Source organism: Pyrgilauda ruficollis, unplaced genomic scaffold (genome assembly GCF_017590135.1).
Source record: "Pyrgilauda ruficollis isolate IOZ18807 unplaced genomic scaffold, ASM1759013v1 scaffold20, whole genome shotgun sequence".
Lineage (NCBI taxonomy): Eukaryota > Metazoa > Chordata > Aves > Passeriformes > Passeridae > Pyrgilauda > Pyrgilauda ruficollis.
The window spans coordinates 6,156,059-6,173,659 of record NW_024519207.1 but is presented as its reverse complement, the minus strand read 5'-3'; the positions used below and the strand labels follow the sequence as shown (position 1 = coordinate 6,173,659).

Here is a 17,601-nt window from a genome sequence, read left to right as displayed (position 1 = left end):
AAGTGGTGGCAGAGACAACATGTGAAGAACTGATCAGAGCCCCCTTTCCCCATCCTCTTGTGCTGCTGAAGGGGAGGAGGTAGAGAAAAGCAGGAGTGAAGTTGAGCTTGGGAATAAGGAAGGAGTAGGGGAAGGTGTTTTAAGATCTGTGTTTATTTCTCATCTTCCTACTCTGATTTGATTTGCTATAAATTAAACTAATTTCTTCAAGTCAAGTCTATTTTGCCCATGCCAGTAATTGGTGAGTGATCTCTCCCCGACTTTATCTTATTCTACAGGCATTTCATTATATTTTCTCTTCCCAGCTGAGGAGGTGAGTGACAGAATAGATTTGGTGGGCACCGGCATCCAGCCAGGGTTAGCCCACCACAGATGTAAACAGAGCAAACCAAATAAAAAGAATTTAAAATAATAATTATCAACTTGCTCTATATCCTGGAACTTTACCACCTAACTTGCCTAAACGATTTATTTTATCCTTTTTTTTTGGCAAGAGATTGGAGTGAGAATTTTTCTATTTAAAAATGTCTCACTTTTTCTCCACAGGCCTTTCATTCAAATACTAGATTTTTCAGACAAGGACCTAGACACTTCCATCTCAGTATGGCACATTTGCAGTGATGAAAATAAACTCGTGGAGAGATATTTTAAGAAGTTGTAGTCTTAATTGTTTTTTTTCCCCATTAGTGAGCTAGGCTGGTACAGAGAACTTGAAAAATAGACTTAAGTGTCAGAGAAGTTTATAAATGTATTAAAAATACAGATATTTGAATCCTGATTAAAAATTAAAACAGAAATAAACAGAAGAATTTCAGAAATGCTTTGACCTATACTCTTAATCAAATATCAGCATTAGGAGTTTAATATTTTCCTGACTTTATAAATATCTGATCTTGGTAATAAAATACCTGTGACACAAGCAATACTAAAATTAGGTAGTCACTGTGATAGACTAGAAAACCACTGCTAAATTAAGCTTGTACAAACCTTTTTTTATCTGTGGTGTACAAGGCACAGAATATTTTAATACTAGTGTTGCTATAAAAGCATATTAAACTATGTTCTGCTTTTTAAATCTGAGGGACCTATTAGAAGTGCTGCATCATTACAGCTTAGAAAAACACAAGTTATTGTGGATAATATAAAATTGTTCTACAGCCTGTGCCATCCTTGTTACAACACCTAGTTCTAACAAAGTAACAAGTACAATGAAACAGGTACTAAACCCATTCTCCCATCATCTATTCTAACTAAACACTAAATGTATAATATAATTCACTAAATGTGAATTGAAAAAGTTCATGACAATGTTTAGTAGTGAAAGTGCTAACTTCTACACTTTTAATTCCACCAGTAAAAAGTAGAGAATCATGTTGAAACAACATTTATATGATGAATACTGTGTTTTCTCTGTTCTTCTCAGTGAAAGCACAACCAACACACTGGTACCAAGGTATCTAATTCACTCATGAACCTCCCTGCACCAGGTACTGCAGAAACCTTGGTCAAATACTTCAGATAATATCCAGTTTTCCCTAGAAGTCTCCAAGTATGTCTGCAGTTTTCTGAATCACTGCATAAATTCTGTCATCAATACACTTTTCTGCAATGAATTGCCTCAACAGTTCCATGCCCCTTGTGTCAGCAGGACATCATAAAAAATTTCCTGAGGTACAACAGATGGCTTCTGGGAACACAAGCTACTTGTACAAAGGTCCTCTACTTCAGTAATTTTAAAAAATCACAACTCTCCTGTTTCAACCAGAACAAATCCAATACCTCTTTAATAACTGCTTGGACAACTGCTTCCTGAAGAAAGGAAATGACAGTTCACTTAAAAGCAAAAAAAAAGAAAAAGACAAGAAAAAAAAGATGTTGACTGTTTGGGACTTGAACTGAACATTAAAAAAAAAATCATTTGGTTTCCACTGATTTTTAAAATGAGATTACTAGAGAAAATATTGATCTCTTATCAGTCTTTCTGGCTGTCATTCACTGATTCTTCCCCTTAAAACTAACACTACTGTATGTACCTTAGATTATTTTCACAGCTTAGATTCTTGGCTATTCCTTAAAATACTATGTAACATAGTTTTTTGCTTTCAACAATTGTATATTTTTATTTATAGATTGTATGCTTTATTTGATAGAGAATTTGACCTGGTGAAAAAGCTGTATTTTTTTTCTCTTACATTCCATGAGGATATGTATTGCTACAGTCTATGAGCAAAATTGTATAATTTCCAGTAGAAATCAAGAATCTTAATTCAAATATGCTATACCCATTGAGGTCTACTGCACTTCTACCACTGCCCTGAAAAGAAAACGATAAATTATCTGGTATTCAGTCTGTAATGAGTCCAGACTTTTTGTTTAGACTTCTACCTTGTGTTCTCACTAATGCTTATTTCCCTATGTATCTTGGTGCCTTCAGATAACTGATTGTGGCACAGATACCTGTGCTCTTGGTTTCCCCTTACATCCACCCCTATGCCCTTTTACTGAATGTTGCCAGCTCTCTCTGTGCCTCCTCAGTTGTCCTTCAGCAGGGCCAGAAGCACCATGTCTATGGCTCATCCTGAGTGACAGACATAGTAATGGATTAACCAGTACTCGGGTCTTTAGTGGGCATCATCTACTGCCAAATGAAACAGCTGAATTCTTCCCCTGCAATTTCAATCAGCTCTTCTCTGTCACATAGCCACTGATTTTGATTAAACTAGCAGAAAACCTAATTATCTTTGAAAATTGATAACTGAGATCCATTGTGACTGGCCAAAAGGGCAAAAGGTTACTAGGCAGCAAAGTGAGAAGGGGATATAAACTGTTATTTGATAAGCCTAGTTTCCTTTTGAGATTAGGCTGAACATTGAAAAAAAAAGGCACTATCTTACCACAAAAGTTTATTGAATAGGCCTTAAAACTTGATGACAAGTAAACTTCGGGGCCAGAAGTTTTCTTAGGCATTTACTGCTCGAAAACTGTTGTACTAGTGCTTAGTATTAGGAAGCAATCTCAGACATAAACAAGAAAGATGACCGAGAGGAAAAAAATCTCAGCTTTCTGAAACTAAAGAAGAGTTGGTAAAAAAGCTATTGTCAATTTATTTAGACTAATGTGGCTTTCCTGATTAACACCTACCAAGGTCTCATGAAAAACAGCATATTAGATTGCAGAGAAGCAGTCACAGCATACCCTGGTTATAGGCACTTTATGGTAACCCAACAGAGCAAGGGCAGAGCTTCTGAGCTTACCCATAAGCTACTATTAACATAAAGACTTTTGACATTTGACAGTCTGAAAACTAGAGGCGAGCAAGACAAAAAGGCTGTATCCAGGTCACCTGCCAACTAGAGCCGCAGGACCCAAATTCCTGATACAGAATGTGAGGAGAAAAAGTTGCAGCAATCAAGTTAGGTACCTGCATTAGACAACACTCCCTCCCTATGCCTGTAGTTTTGGGCCTTCAAAATAATTTGGTGTCTCAAGCATCACCAAAAACACCTTTCCCTAAGAAAAAGTTAGTATAGAGGCAACCTAGCTCTGAACAGAACGTCTAAACTACAACTAAATTACCACATGTTCCCTACTTGCATAATCTTTAGGGGAGGATAATCTTGTAGCTGCACTCCTTATGTGTATGCTAAATGCTGAAGATCACAATTGGTCACAGTCAGAGATTAGCCTAACAATATGCTGATACCATAACAATCAGTATATTTTTAACTGACTAGCCCTGATGCTCAGATGTGCTCTCAGACAACAGTAATCAAAAGCAATTTTGATTCCAAAACATCCAACTTTTTTTACACAAGCAAAAATTCCAAAATTATGTGAAAGAAATCAACACAATAGTACAAAGAGAGCAGGGCTGTGGAACTGCTGTAAGGGAAATTGTTTAACAACATGACTAACTTCCCTCCTTCCTTCCTAAGGACCAGCAATTTTATTGACTCATTTCCCTCCTTCCTCTTTCTTCTCTACCTGAAGACCTAAAAGTTTCTTGCTTTGGAATAACCATTATGTTTATATTCATTGTTTACATTTGGCTACTCTCAGTTTTTTTATTATTCAGATTGAAAACCAAGTTACAGTAAACAAAATGTTGCATTCTTGCGATGAGACTGGGATCTTGAAAATGTTACAAAACAAGTCAAAGATGCATGTTGGAGATGTATTTGGATATTTACACTTTGAAAGAGGTGAAAGCTTAGCAGACGGGAAACTTCCCCAATGTCCAGGTTCAAGTCACTGTACTAATCTGCTTAAGTGAAGGAGACAGAAGCAGACAGCAAGAGCCCTTAAGACAATTAGCAATGCAGCTCTTTCAATCTCCAATTAGATGCTGTTCACACTCAAATAAAACAACAATTAAGTCTTATGTTTTTGCACCAATCACCAACAGAAATCAGTACAACTTCAGGTTACTTGGAGATAGATAATGAAGGAAAGAAGCTAGGAAGAAAGGTAGGAAGAGCAGAAAGGTATGAAGACAAAAAGGAGTTAATTTAACGAACACCTTAAAAAATTAGCTTCTCAGCAGCACAACAAATATTCTCAAGTCTGTAATTTTTCCACTGTCATTTTGAATATAACTGTGTTTAGAGATCAGCATGTACATGTTCTATCAGGTTGTAAACAAATACCTATCAGCTGGTAATGGATCCTAAGAGACTGCTTTGCTTATGTGTTTATTTGGATTCCTCAGCCTTTAGGTCTGAATCTTCCTAACCCTCAGCACAAAGTTAAAGAGCATTATTTTTTCTTTCTATTATTGATAACATAGTAGCATCAGTTTGTCTTGAGATCTTCTTGCACTCTAGAGACCACAGAACACAAAAATCTATCCTCCCCAGAAATGTACATGAAGATTTTTAAAAGTAGTAATTCCACCCCGCAGGATCTGAATGTCTGTGTATATGGCTGAATGTGTGTGAATATGTACATGACCACAAACACAAAACTATCATGCAATCTTGTTATACTACGCAGCACAAAACACAGGAGCAGTAGGTCCAAATTTGTGAGAAATTGTATTCTAATTGTATTAATTACATTAATTTCCACTATTTAAAAAATATCTAGGATTCAATAATTGAAGAAATGGCCTATAAATTAACAAACTACCAATTTTAGAACTATAAACAGAACAAAATAAAAGCACTGCTATTTCAAAGAGCATTAAGACACTTTATATTTCAAATACTTCAGGCAAAAAAAATCCTTCAATTTATTAAGTCAGAAGTCAGACTTTACTATTATATTTAAAAACCAGGTCATCATTAAATCAGAATTCAGCATTTTGCAGTTAAATGTGTGTAGAAAGTAATCATGAATCCTACATATTCCCTTGGTGAGTTGCTACCCATCTAGCATTTTCCTTAGAAAAAATCCACTACAGATGTACTATTGTTATGCAGCAGGAATTTGTTTTTTTTTCACAGGAAAGGATTAAACCCACAAATTTCATAGCAAATAAAAATGAACAGTTGTACTGTCCTGGAAGTATTGTATGTTGAATGTGGTGTTTTATAATGAGGTCCAGTATGAACATTACACACAGTATTCACACTATGCAATTTTTTCTCACACAGCAGAAAAATAGATTTATAGAGTTTTTTTTCTATCGATAAATAAATATGCAGAAAAAATATTTGCCCATGTACATCTGTGATCCTTACCCTCCAACTATCTGAGCATCTTTAATATTATGCTCCTTTAAAAATGTAAAGTGATTCACAAGAATTAAATAAAAACGCATGAACAATAATGGTATCTTCTTTCTGAAACCTTCAGGCATTAAAACATTAGTATTGATGAACTCAAGTTTTCAATTAAATCTGATGTACTGTACCTGTAAATGTTTTACAATGTTCACAACTTCTCTAGTTGAATAGGGGTAGTTAATAATTCCTTGGTCAGCTAAGCTCCTGAGCTCTCCAAAAGCAGCTACCAGTTTCTGCAGAATGGCCTCTGGAACATCAGGACCATATTGTTTAAGCATTGCCAGTTCTGACTGTGGTTTGGGATTATCAACAGCATGGCAACTAAAAATGTCCCCTACAAAGAAAAAAGAAAAAGCACAAAGTTAGATAATTTATAAAGAAGTAGCATCACAACAGCCCCTTTAAGTTTAATACTGGACCTTTAATAGAAAAGATAAGACTCAAAAGAATGCTGAGTACCAATTTGCTAAAACTGTAAAAAAGGTGAAGTACAAGCTATGAAGAACATTGAGGTTTCTGGAAACACAGAGATCTCTCCTGCTGTTTTAATGAAGTTGGTATCATGAGGGAGAAATTAACTTCAAGAAGAAACACAAGTCAAATGAATGCAGGAAAATATAAGAGAAAAAAGATTTTAAGAAAACAGAACTGGTTGAATGGAACCAATTTTTTAACTCCTTCAAACACCACAGAATGCAGGGAAATTTTGAAATGCAGGAAGGCCCTAATGCAAACCCAATTAAGAGGTCTAGAGGAAATACTGAATTTATCTTATCTTTTCTCCCTGCCTGTCTTGAAATATGGTAAGAAAATTGGCAAGACATTATTTCCATACATTAGCATTATATTGATACCAAACAATCTATAAATTGAGTTTATTCATAAAAAATCTCTGAACAGTTGTACAAAACTTTGAAGAAGCATGATCAGATCCTGCAGGAAAAGGACGAATTAAAAGCAGAAGAGACCCTAAGTTGGAAAAATAATATTAATAAAGAACCCCAAAGACCCCAACCACACCTCTGCCATGCGGATCAAGAGCAGTAACACTGGGATGATTGGTCTTGTTTAAAGGGTCCATGTAAGGAAGGAAACTAGGCTATGAAAAATAAACACAACAATAAATTCTCTTGGGGCAGCACAGCTTGATGTAATTCAGAGTCAATGAGTTTCAGACAGAGAATGTCCATTCAGTGGGAACCTCACCTGAGAAACAAAGAACTACTAGGTAATATGGAATTCAGTTTGCAACTGCTTTTTTGAGTAGGTTTTGAGTATGTTATTTCTTGCAGAATTCAGCATTATGGCCAAAATTAACAGGCAAAACATAAATTAAAGTTCCTGCATATATCAGGCCAAGTTAACATAGATAATACAGTCAGTGGAGTCTGGAGAGTATTCAGTTCACAGCCATCATGTAGCAACAATGCCAAAACCTTGCCAGAGGCCCATTTAGACTAACAATGGGCTATACAGGCCAATGAATTCTTCACCACTTGCCCCTGTGCAACTTAATTTCTTTTTTTTGCTGTAGGATGAAGCCCTAGGGAATCTTTGCTGACACACAGAATTTCTGGGACCTACCAAGGGCTTTCTAAAATAAGGTTTCTGTTGATATGAAAATCATTGATGTGAAATTTGGACAGCTTTACATTATACTGAGATAAATTCAGTATCTTGTCAAACATGCATATTTTACTAAGGCCATATGCATGGAGAAGCAAATAAAGAATAAGAAGCAGGTAGCACAGTGCTAGCAGCCAAAAATACAGTAGCCTTTACTACTGAAAGCAAAGAAAAGAACCATCCATCAAGCTACCATCTGTTGCACCAAACAGGACAGTATTTGAGCTGTGGCTTGTTTGATATGGGAAAAAAAAAAATACTGAGCAGTTGAGAGAGCTGTCAGGTGTCAAGTATACAGTTAATTTGTTTGCAGTATTTGTATACTCTACACACTCATTAACAAAGATTTCCATAATCTTGTGTCTGCAATGTCCATCCAGATTCCATAAAACAAAATAGTTTTAACACAGATGATCACATACAGCTTTTCCATTCAGGGCAAGTTTGGGCATTTTTATTAAGATACATAAATTTACATTACAGTCTTAATGTCTTATGTGAAACAAAGTGTCAATATGCATAAGCTCCTTCTTCTCATGAAATCTAATTAATAAAGACAGATATTCTATTAGTCAAGTCTATTAAAGATCACAAATTAATATGAATCACTTACCTAATGTGCCAAAAAAGTCATTACCCAAGAAAGGAAATCCAGGTCTATTTGCCAGAACTATCATTCTAAAATCAGGATGAATAACTATGACGTTTTCTCTCCCCTCTACATGAGCATGATCTGGAAAAGAAATAAAATTTATTACTTGCATATCTAAGCTTTGCAATACTGAATGAATGAACATAATTAGATTAGGTGAAGAATTCTTAGAAGAAAAATTCTTCTAATATAATTACATTCTTCTTAGAATTAGAAGAACAGTTACAAAAAAAAGGGCTCAATAGCTTCTTACACGTCATTCAACTGAGTTTTCTAGCATTCATTTTAAAGTTTCATAGTTTGTTTCACAAAAATGTAACCAAAGTGTTTAACTGAAAAAACATAACAATGCATCCACTGTTCTTAGGGTGCAGACTACCTGTTTCCTTTAGATTTAATTTCACTGAAATGGTGAAGCCAATGGTGAATAAAATGTCATTTTATTAGGTCTGACATTATTTGATCTGGGAAGACAGGACCAAAATTCCTCTTGGTTACTTCAAAATTTGTGAGAAGACAGAGATGCATTATTTAACTTATGTGAAGACTCTGGTTCTCCAAAACTACTCAGACTGGCCTCATTCAGAACCTTGTTCCCTTTCAGCATGATTCCAGTGGCACATGGTGTTTGGAAATCCTTTAACTGCCTCTAAAAAATCTACAGTAATAATTAGGACTGGCTAGCAAAATATTTTAGAATAAGCCAACCTAGAGCTTATAATGACAAGCAAAACTCAGGCGTGCCATGTGGATATTGAATGATTGCTACATTCAAACATTATTTCCAATATTGTTAAAATAAAACTTATTATATAAAGTATGGTGTCTAGTAGCATCAAGAGATACCTTCAAACATAGTCTTTTTTTGAAAAATAATGAAAAATATTTATTTCCTGGAACTCTAATGAATTAAATTCCATCAAATTTCAGATAGCCTCATCCTGCAGGATATATTTAAATAATGAAGTAAGCATATACTCAAGTAAGCACATGCAATACTTGATTAGATAAAACTCTTAACTCTTTGACCCAAGATATACTCATCTTCATTCCAGACCTGATCCAATGATACCTCAACTGTCTAGATGGGCATAACCAAGATCATAATTTTCTCAACCAGATCTTTATTTCTTATGGTGAATGAGAGGCAGAGGGGTCAAGTTACACTTTCTGGGTTTAGAGTTTTTTTTAATTTTAATTAATTAAAAAAATTTTAATTTTTTTTAATTCAGCAAAAATCACAAGAATGCTAATTTAAAGAAACCTTAGTGGCTACTGCCAAAGTACTAGAGAAAATGACTGTAAATTCTTTAATTGTAAACTTCTTAGCAACAAACAATTTATTCATTTGGACTGGTCTGTGTTGCTACTGAGCAACTGAAAAGCAGCAACATGCTACATTTCACTGTAAATAATGAAAACGCTTTCGCTCTACTTACTGGCAACAATTCGCCTTCCATCTGACAAAACCATTTCCCCACTTTCTACTAAAGTTTTTAAGATACAGGTAACATTTGTTGGTGCTTTGTCCGCCTCATCAATTACCAAAATATGTCCAAACTTCACTGCTTTTACCTACAAGAGAAAGGAATCATAAGATCACTCCTGGCCAAAACCCTGCAAGCAGCTGAATTACCGATTTCTCAGTGAGCAGCAGTGACACCTCAGTGTCACTGAGACAAGAAAGGGACTCAGAACAGGGATAAGCTGTGACCAAACCACAACAGAAGGAAGAGAAGGCAGGTGAGACAAGAGAGTTGGGTGTTTCCATTTTTCCTGGATAGGGATGGAAAGGGAGGGAAGTGAGGAGCTTGACTGAATGATTTGGAGAGCAGAGATGTGCAAAGCCAGTTTGCATCTAGACTTTCAACATGTAGCTGAAAGAACTGAAGAATGGCTGCAACATTCAGTTTGGAGCCCAACTTAGCACATAGGTGTGTGGTGCTACAAAGGAGAAGTAGGCAGTTAGAATGTGTCAGGTTAATATTAAATTATTTTCCATACTCATTTTGTATGTGGGGACTCCCAAGATCATCATCTTATTCACATTTGTCACAGCAAATGTAACAAATGTGACCAAATAAAAATTAATAAAATGTTTGTTACTATACTCACTCACTGTGCCATGAAAAATCAAATCACCAATAGTTTAAATCAAAACCATTTCCAAAAATCCAAATGCTACTACTGACCAGTGGTGAATCTTCATATATAATAAGACCATCCTTTACAGAAGGCTGTAGGGTAAGGCTTTGTACAGTGGTATCCCTGAAATGTGGAAAACCAGATCGCATTAATTAAAAATACACAGGAATGTTAGTTACAATAAAATGCAAAATTAATAAATGAAAAACTGAATACTCTCTTTCTAAGAGGAAAAAATGTTTTTTAGAATACTTGAATAACTGGGAACAACAGTGTGGCCACTTAGTAGTCAAATGTGAATATCCCTGACTCTGCCAGGACTTTCACAGTAGTTCTCCATTTCTCATAAACCCTGAAAACAAAACCCCTGAGAAAAGAATCAGTATTTTTTGTATGCAGGCACATTATTGATGTTACTATCTCTAGTTAAGTATGCTGAAACTGTCATTTATGTGACAAACAGGAATTGTTACTGTGTTATTGTGTGTTCTTCTCCACATATTATCTTGCAAAAAAAAATCTACAAACAAAGAAATCCAACAACTTATCATATGGAATACTTACAATCAATTATTTTTAGTTCTAAGCCCTACTGGCTTGCTACATTTAATATCATTAACAGTATAAGCTCTTAGACGGGGCAGAGGCTTCAGTAGTAGAGTCTTTCTGAAATTTTGTCTTTGAATTGTTCAATTACCTTTTCTTCAAACTTAAAATAGAGCTAATTAAAATCTGTAATGACAATATTCCTTAATCGTCACTATTTAATCTATTTTAACCACCACTGAATGTACAGATAAAAAAAAAACAAACAGTTGCAACTCAGAAAGGTGAAGCAACAGACAACACCACAATGGATTCACCTAGATAAAATATGTCCATAACCTAGGGAAAGCCCCTCCTGATTCTATAAAATACTTACCCAGACCTTCACCATGATCTGTATAACCAACCCCATTTACTTTGGGGTTCAGATGGGCCAATGAGCTGGAGAATAATCCAGACCTGGGTCATGACAGAAGGCCCCCATGACTCCCATGCTTTCATGGGCAACAAGAAATTCAATCTTAGGGCAAATTGGTTTTGCCATCCCTTTCCTCCTGTATTTCAAAATTTGGATTAGTTTGTGTCAAAAGAAGATGGGTTGATTACAGGACAAAACCATCAGGAAAACCTCTCTTAACACTGGTTGAGATCCACATACTGATCCACTGGTAAGGTTGGTAACCTTTGCACTGTATGTAACACTTGACACAACAAAAATCTCTTACCTTTTACAGCTGTGCTGTGTAACAAAACTGTTTGCTTAAGCCTAGCTGACTCACTCTTTCAAACATCCACTTACTTCTATCTTTAATTTTGCAACACCTTGTAAAAACCAACAATTCTGATAAGCTCCATGGGTACAGGAAATCAAACAGTACTGTTAGCAGCACACTATTAAGTGGTCAGCTTCCAAATACAGTTTTAAACTGAGAGGATAACTTGCACACTTCCTTTATTTGAAACTGCTGTCAGCAGGATTTCTGTCCCTTATCACTAATAATTTCTTGTTTAGTTTTAAGCCACAATTGATTTATCCCACAGTTTCCATGCACAGAAATAAAGCAGAGGGCAGAGAGACTTCACATGTTTAGCTGCTTGATCTGAACTTTAATCCAGAAAGGTAAAGGTTACAAAGATGGGACCACATTCAATTCAATTAACCCTGTCACAAGTAGGCAACCGTGCACCAAATAGTTATATTAACTTTTTATTCACTTGCAACATATAATTTTTTTAAATCACTAAAATAAGCAGTAGCACTAATCTATCATCTTAGAAATCCTACTGTGGACACAAAAACAAAGTTTCTACTGTCATCTTGTGTGTCTAAGCAGTCTATACACTGGACAGGGAAATCAATAATAGATCCAAAAATAACAACAAACCAATGATTTTTGTTTCTTGAACAGACATTATTTAGGGACTAAATTCTCAGAATGTATGTATCAGCCTACCTCCACTATCAGTTAACATTTCTGGTTCAAGCCTATACAGTTGCAGATGCAGAAGAATTTTAAAATGCGCACACCAAATGCTAGAGTCACAGTCACAGGTACTAATTAGTCAGAAATAACTCAAGGAAAAACGTTCTGAGGAATTATTACAAGGTAAAAAGGGGAAGAATTTGTCAAATTATAACTGTGATCTCTTTAAAGTAATAGAAAGGTGAGAAAATGAGAGAACCCAAGGATAGCATAGACCAAGAATAATGTAAAGGACGGTGAATTACAGGATGCTTTACAGATCATAAACTTGCACTTAGGAGATAATGAATGAAAAACAATAAAGTGAACAAAACACATCAGGAAATGAAGATCTCTAGTGATGTGTGGTGGACACAAGAAAAGACAAAAATATCAAATGATGTTTTACTGTAACATGAAACAGTATTTTACTTTTGCTGAGCGAGTTAATCCTCTGGCTCTGCAGAGATTACTTACAACCCCCTAATGTGGAATACCAAATTGTGCTTAGTATTCCATAATGATCAGCAGCCCACACAAATCCTTAGGATGATCTCATTCTTCAGAGAAGACAGAATTGACATATTCTTTGGGAAAATAAACACTACAAGAGTTTACTATTCATTTAAGTGTTATTACAAAAGTAGCATAATCAGAAAAAATACAGAAGGTATCAAACTAAAATAAAAATTGACATCCTGAATCTATCTTCTAATTTTTTTCTTATTTTATCTTTCTTCTGCTTTGTTGACAGTCGGCCTTAGTATCTAAGGAAATACATTGGGGGATTTGCAATGTATTAAAGAAGTTAAATGTAAGTCAAATATTAATTCAATTGGCTTGATAATTTAAGTGTATGTGAAACTCCTGTATTTTCTTAGGCTATTACATTCAGACATGTATGAATGATTTTACAAGGGTTATGACAGATCAATATTATTTTCCTTTCAGAATCATATGCTATACACTTACATATCATTAATTTCTGTTCTTCAGAAACCTACCATGACCCAAACACCATAAAGAATGGCTAAAAATAAACTGTCCCCTTAGAGTTTTTCCTTAAATTCCTACTTTGCAATGAATTACATAAATGTAAAGGCACTGAAATATAGAAAAATAAAAACACACTAAGTCTGAAATAGTTTTGAACAACATAGATAGCAGCATTTCCTAAATGCAAAATATGTCTGGTACTCAAAATTCCCACAGTAAAGGAACTAAAACCTCCAATTCACTTTCACTTAGTAATAACAGCACCTTAATAATAACAACTAACAGGCTCTAGCAAAGACACGAATACCAAAACCTCCCAATTTCATCACATTCAGCAATGAAAATAGGTCTGACACAAAGAAGCAGGAATGTAGGAATGTAGAGTAAGAAAAACTATCTGACATACTGTCATCTTACTGAACTGAACTGATTTTGTCTTCACCTGACTGTAAAAGAAAAATACGAAAAGCTCACTAATGTCTTTCCTAAGAATGTACTTTTACTTTTATCAAGGAAGCCATTCTCAAAAGTGCTCCATTTAAAAAGAAAAAAGAGAAAAGAAAGAGAAGACATATTTACTACTGAAATATAGCAACTCCTCTGACAGGACCACTCAATTCATAGTAAGACTTCTGAGAATTCTTCTCATGTTTTTTATTAGCTCATATCGCTGTCTTTTTTTTTTATTTTTTGCTACTGCTGCATTATTTACCCTAAAGACAGCTATTTCTGAGGTCTGCAGACTGACTTGAAGATACTGCTGTGACAGTTTCTGTTTCACTGACAGCCATGCCTTCCTTCTGGAGAACAACTACGAACTGTGTCAGGAGAAATTTCCATCAATCTCAGAGAGTTGTTATCCTCTAGTTTAAGAAAAGGCGTTCCAATGCTGTAATTTAAGATTTGAGTCCCCAGGAAGGCTTATGCCCTAAAACAGGACACAGTGTCAGGGCCCCAGCTAACATCACAAACACTCACATTCCCTGGAACGACTCCATCTTGACAAGTGCAGAAGAATACAGTCCTGGCTTCTGTATGTACTTACACTGAGGCTAAAAGGGTAAGAGATTATTTGTGCAAGGCAACCTTGTGTTCTAGGGGTCCCTGCTCATGGTAACAAGGTGACATAAACCAAGCTCAGGTTTGGCCTTCTTCTGATTCACCGCACAAAACCTTATGATAGTTGAAAGGAAAAATCAGAGATGTAACAGTGTATACTCTAGAAATTCTTCTTCATTTCTGTGAGGCATCTCTTATCTAAATACCCATGCACATAGATAGGTATTTATTCTCAATTACATGTCAATCAGACATGAATATACCCATCTGCTGTGACCTAATTTGAAAGAGTATTTGAAAAATAATTAGTCCAAAGCCATTTGAAGCTGTTAATTGGTCAGTTAATCCACTCATGGATTATCCTGATGAAGAGCAGGCAATCCCAACACAAAGAATCAATCTGCACGATTTTGACATTTAGAAATTAATTTCTTTAGTCAACCCATCATAGAGCCATTGCATTTCATGATCTGACTGCTATGTTTAGGTAATTCTGAAATATCTGAAAAGCCAACCAGATGTCTCATTGCTCTGTTAAAAATGACCCTGTAAAGGCTTTTTGACTTATCTGTATGAACTGATAATTAAATCCACCTTTTTTTTCCTGCTAGGCTGTTACAGCTACTCAGCAGGACATAAGTTTGTTTAAAATGCAAGAAATTATTTTCACTATAAAGGTACTCATTACTCAGTAGGACTGCAGGTGGCAGAAAAAAGGTCAAAGGGAATTATGTTTAATTCATGTTATATGCTTAAATCTGTAGTTACACAATTACTTGTATGTGATCCATCTGCCAAAACAAGAAGCAAAATTCACTCACCCTAATTGTAAAATCCATAAATGGGGAAACATGACACCCTGTAGCTCCCCTTATTGCTTGTAAGAATACGTTTAATTGAGTAAACAGTGAGAAACTCTTACTTCAGCTTTAGAGGAAAATGAAACAACAGGGTCTTCTAACCTGAACAATTTCTCTGTAACAGCCATGCACCAGGATATTAAAGCTCAATTTAATTCCTACAAAAAAGACAAAGTAGCTTTCTGGAAGCAGCACCTGGAATCTGACAATAGCAGAGCTAATCAGCCAGTTTATGAAAAGCTAACATTGGAAACAGAGACCATCGGCTGGAATGAAATCTTGTAAGCTTTGCATAGCAACTCTGTATTGGCTGAACATGTATTTAAGAAAACAGGTAAAAAACAAGTAAAAAACCATAAAGACACCTATTATATAGTCAATGCACTCAGTGCTTCACAACATAAATCTTCATGACAAAAATATGTCATCTTATTACTCATTTCCAAACATGAGCTACATAAAGAATAAAGCACACACTATAAAGTACAATATTAAAAGAAAATAATCTAAACATTAATGACTCATGAATCATGAGGAAAAATTACCTAGACTTTTGTTTTGTGGCTGCCAACAAACAAAAACACAACATATCATCTCCCCCACCTTTGCTGTGTTCAACTGAAATAAACCAGTGCAGCTATAGAACACTTTCAATAGCGCACTACAGAGACTGTTCATTTTTAAATTGTTCATTTTTAAAAACAGACCTGCAGAGCTGTATCAGCATTTAAGTTATTTCATGTGGTCCCATATTCTTTCAAGAGATGATAATCAAACGTAACTTTGAGAACAAGTACAATATAATTCTAGTATCTGCCTGTAAACAGCAGGTTTAAAAAAAAAGCTGAAACAGCTTTTTTAATTAGAATTTAAAAAATCTGAAGTCAATAAAGCTGAAAGGGTAGTTTTAAATTATCTCAATAAGGGAAACAGATAATTAGATTTTATACTTATTACATGTGCTGAAAAAGAGGGAAAGAAAATTAAGATCTAAAGATTAATGCACAGTTTGTAGTAAGCATTGCTTGTAGGGACACCATAAGCTCATTTTCCTACCTCAAACTCCCCATTAATTGGATTGTTAAAGATCACAGCAAAATTATGTTTGTTTTGAAAAGGATAACATATGCAAACTCAGGTAAGTTTTGGAAAAAGATCATCAGATTACTGTAATTTATTAGGGAACTAGAAAAGGCATAACACAAAATGCAGTAGATTTTTAAAATGAATCCTGTATCACACTTTCCAATCATCAGTCACATAAATATAGTAGCTCTGACAGGAAGATGTGATATCAAATCGAGATGTTTTCAGCAAATTCTTTGTAAGGAAATGCATTGGGACACATAGAACAAGGTAGTAATGCCTTGAAAGAGAATAGTAAGACCATCAGATACAAAACAGAATTTCAATAGTAGTTAGTATTCCATTGACAGTGTCAAACATCACATTTACAACAAAGATAAATGGCTGTAGTGTATATGTAAACACTTAGAAAAATAAGTTATCTCAGCTTGTAAGAAAAAGATATCAAATGGAGAACTAAGACTTAACATGGCTAATTTAGGGGTAAACCTGTTTTATCAAAAGCTAAACAAGAAAACTTCCTACATTCTCTATTTCAAGAAAAGGCATCGCATCATATTTACAAGCTGTTCTAATATTCTTGACTTCATAGAGAACAACCCTCACACACTAAAAAACATTCCCTCTTTTTGTTATATGACTCTATGAAGATTCATATTATCTTTTTTCACAACAAAATAATTTCCTAGAAGATTATTTTCTTGATACACAGAAGGAGAACAATGGAACGAAACTAATAATTTCACATCTGCAGATTCACTGAGCAGCAGAAAATCCATTCACAGCCATCAATAAATTATTGATGTAGATTACACTGCAGTCTACACATCAAAAGCTTTACTTCTGTAAGTGATGGTGACGTTCTTATGCAGATCTATACACTGAAAACATTAGAGTTGAAGTTGGCTAGCTTTACTTATTGGACTTCAGTGGCTACATCTGTAGTGGCTCAGAGGAGGGATCCAGTTCTCCCACTAGCCAAGAGTTACCAAGTTCCGATCACAACAGAAAAGGATCAGCACTCTTTACTCCTGATCACTTCTAATTGTATAGAGGAATGTCTGTGATAGACAGCTGGCAGAGGAGATTGTGGGCTCCAAATTTTGCATTTGCTACAGCTAATCTGTCACTGACACAGCATGAAGCTGGAAACATAACTGAGAAACTTCTGCTTAACAACCACTCTTTATTTACATGTGTATCATAACAATAAATAAATTATCTAGAATTTACCAAATTTAATTGTAAATTTGGTAAATTCTAGATTTAATTTGGTAAATTTGGTAAATTCGAGATCTAATTACCAAATTCTGGAAACAATGTTGAGTCTGAAGCTGTTTCTTAATTCTCACAACTTTAACTACTGTTCCTACTAACACATTTGAGCATCACCTAAGGATGCAAATGGCTTCCCTCCCATTCAACAACCACTGCTGGATTAT

At 35.1% G+C, this 17,601-nt stretch overlaps 1 protein-coding gene across 1 annotated transcript in view; it reads right to left on the bottom strand.

Annotated features, from left to right (window-relative positions):
* Positions 1 to 17,601, bottom strand: part of VWA8 (von Willebrand factor A domain containing 8) — a 181,970-nt gene that overhangs the window by 74,299 nt on the left and 90,070 nt on the right. Inside the window, exons 22-25 of the mRNA XM_041466938.1 lie at positions 10,197 to 10,272; positions 9,444 to 9,579; positions 7,966 to 8,085; positions 5,855 to 6,060 (exon numbers count right to left, since the gene is read on the bottom strand). Coding sequence (XP_041322872.1) covers positions 5,855 to 6,060; positions 7,966 to 8,085; positions 9,444 to 9,579; positions 10,197 to 10,272 — 538 coding nt within the window. The remainder of the gene's footprint in view (positions 1 to 5,854; positions 6,061 to 7,965; positions 8,086 to 9,443; positions 9,580 to 10,196; positions 10,273 to 17,601) is intronic.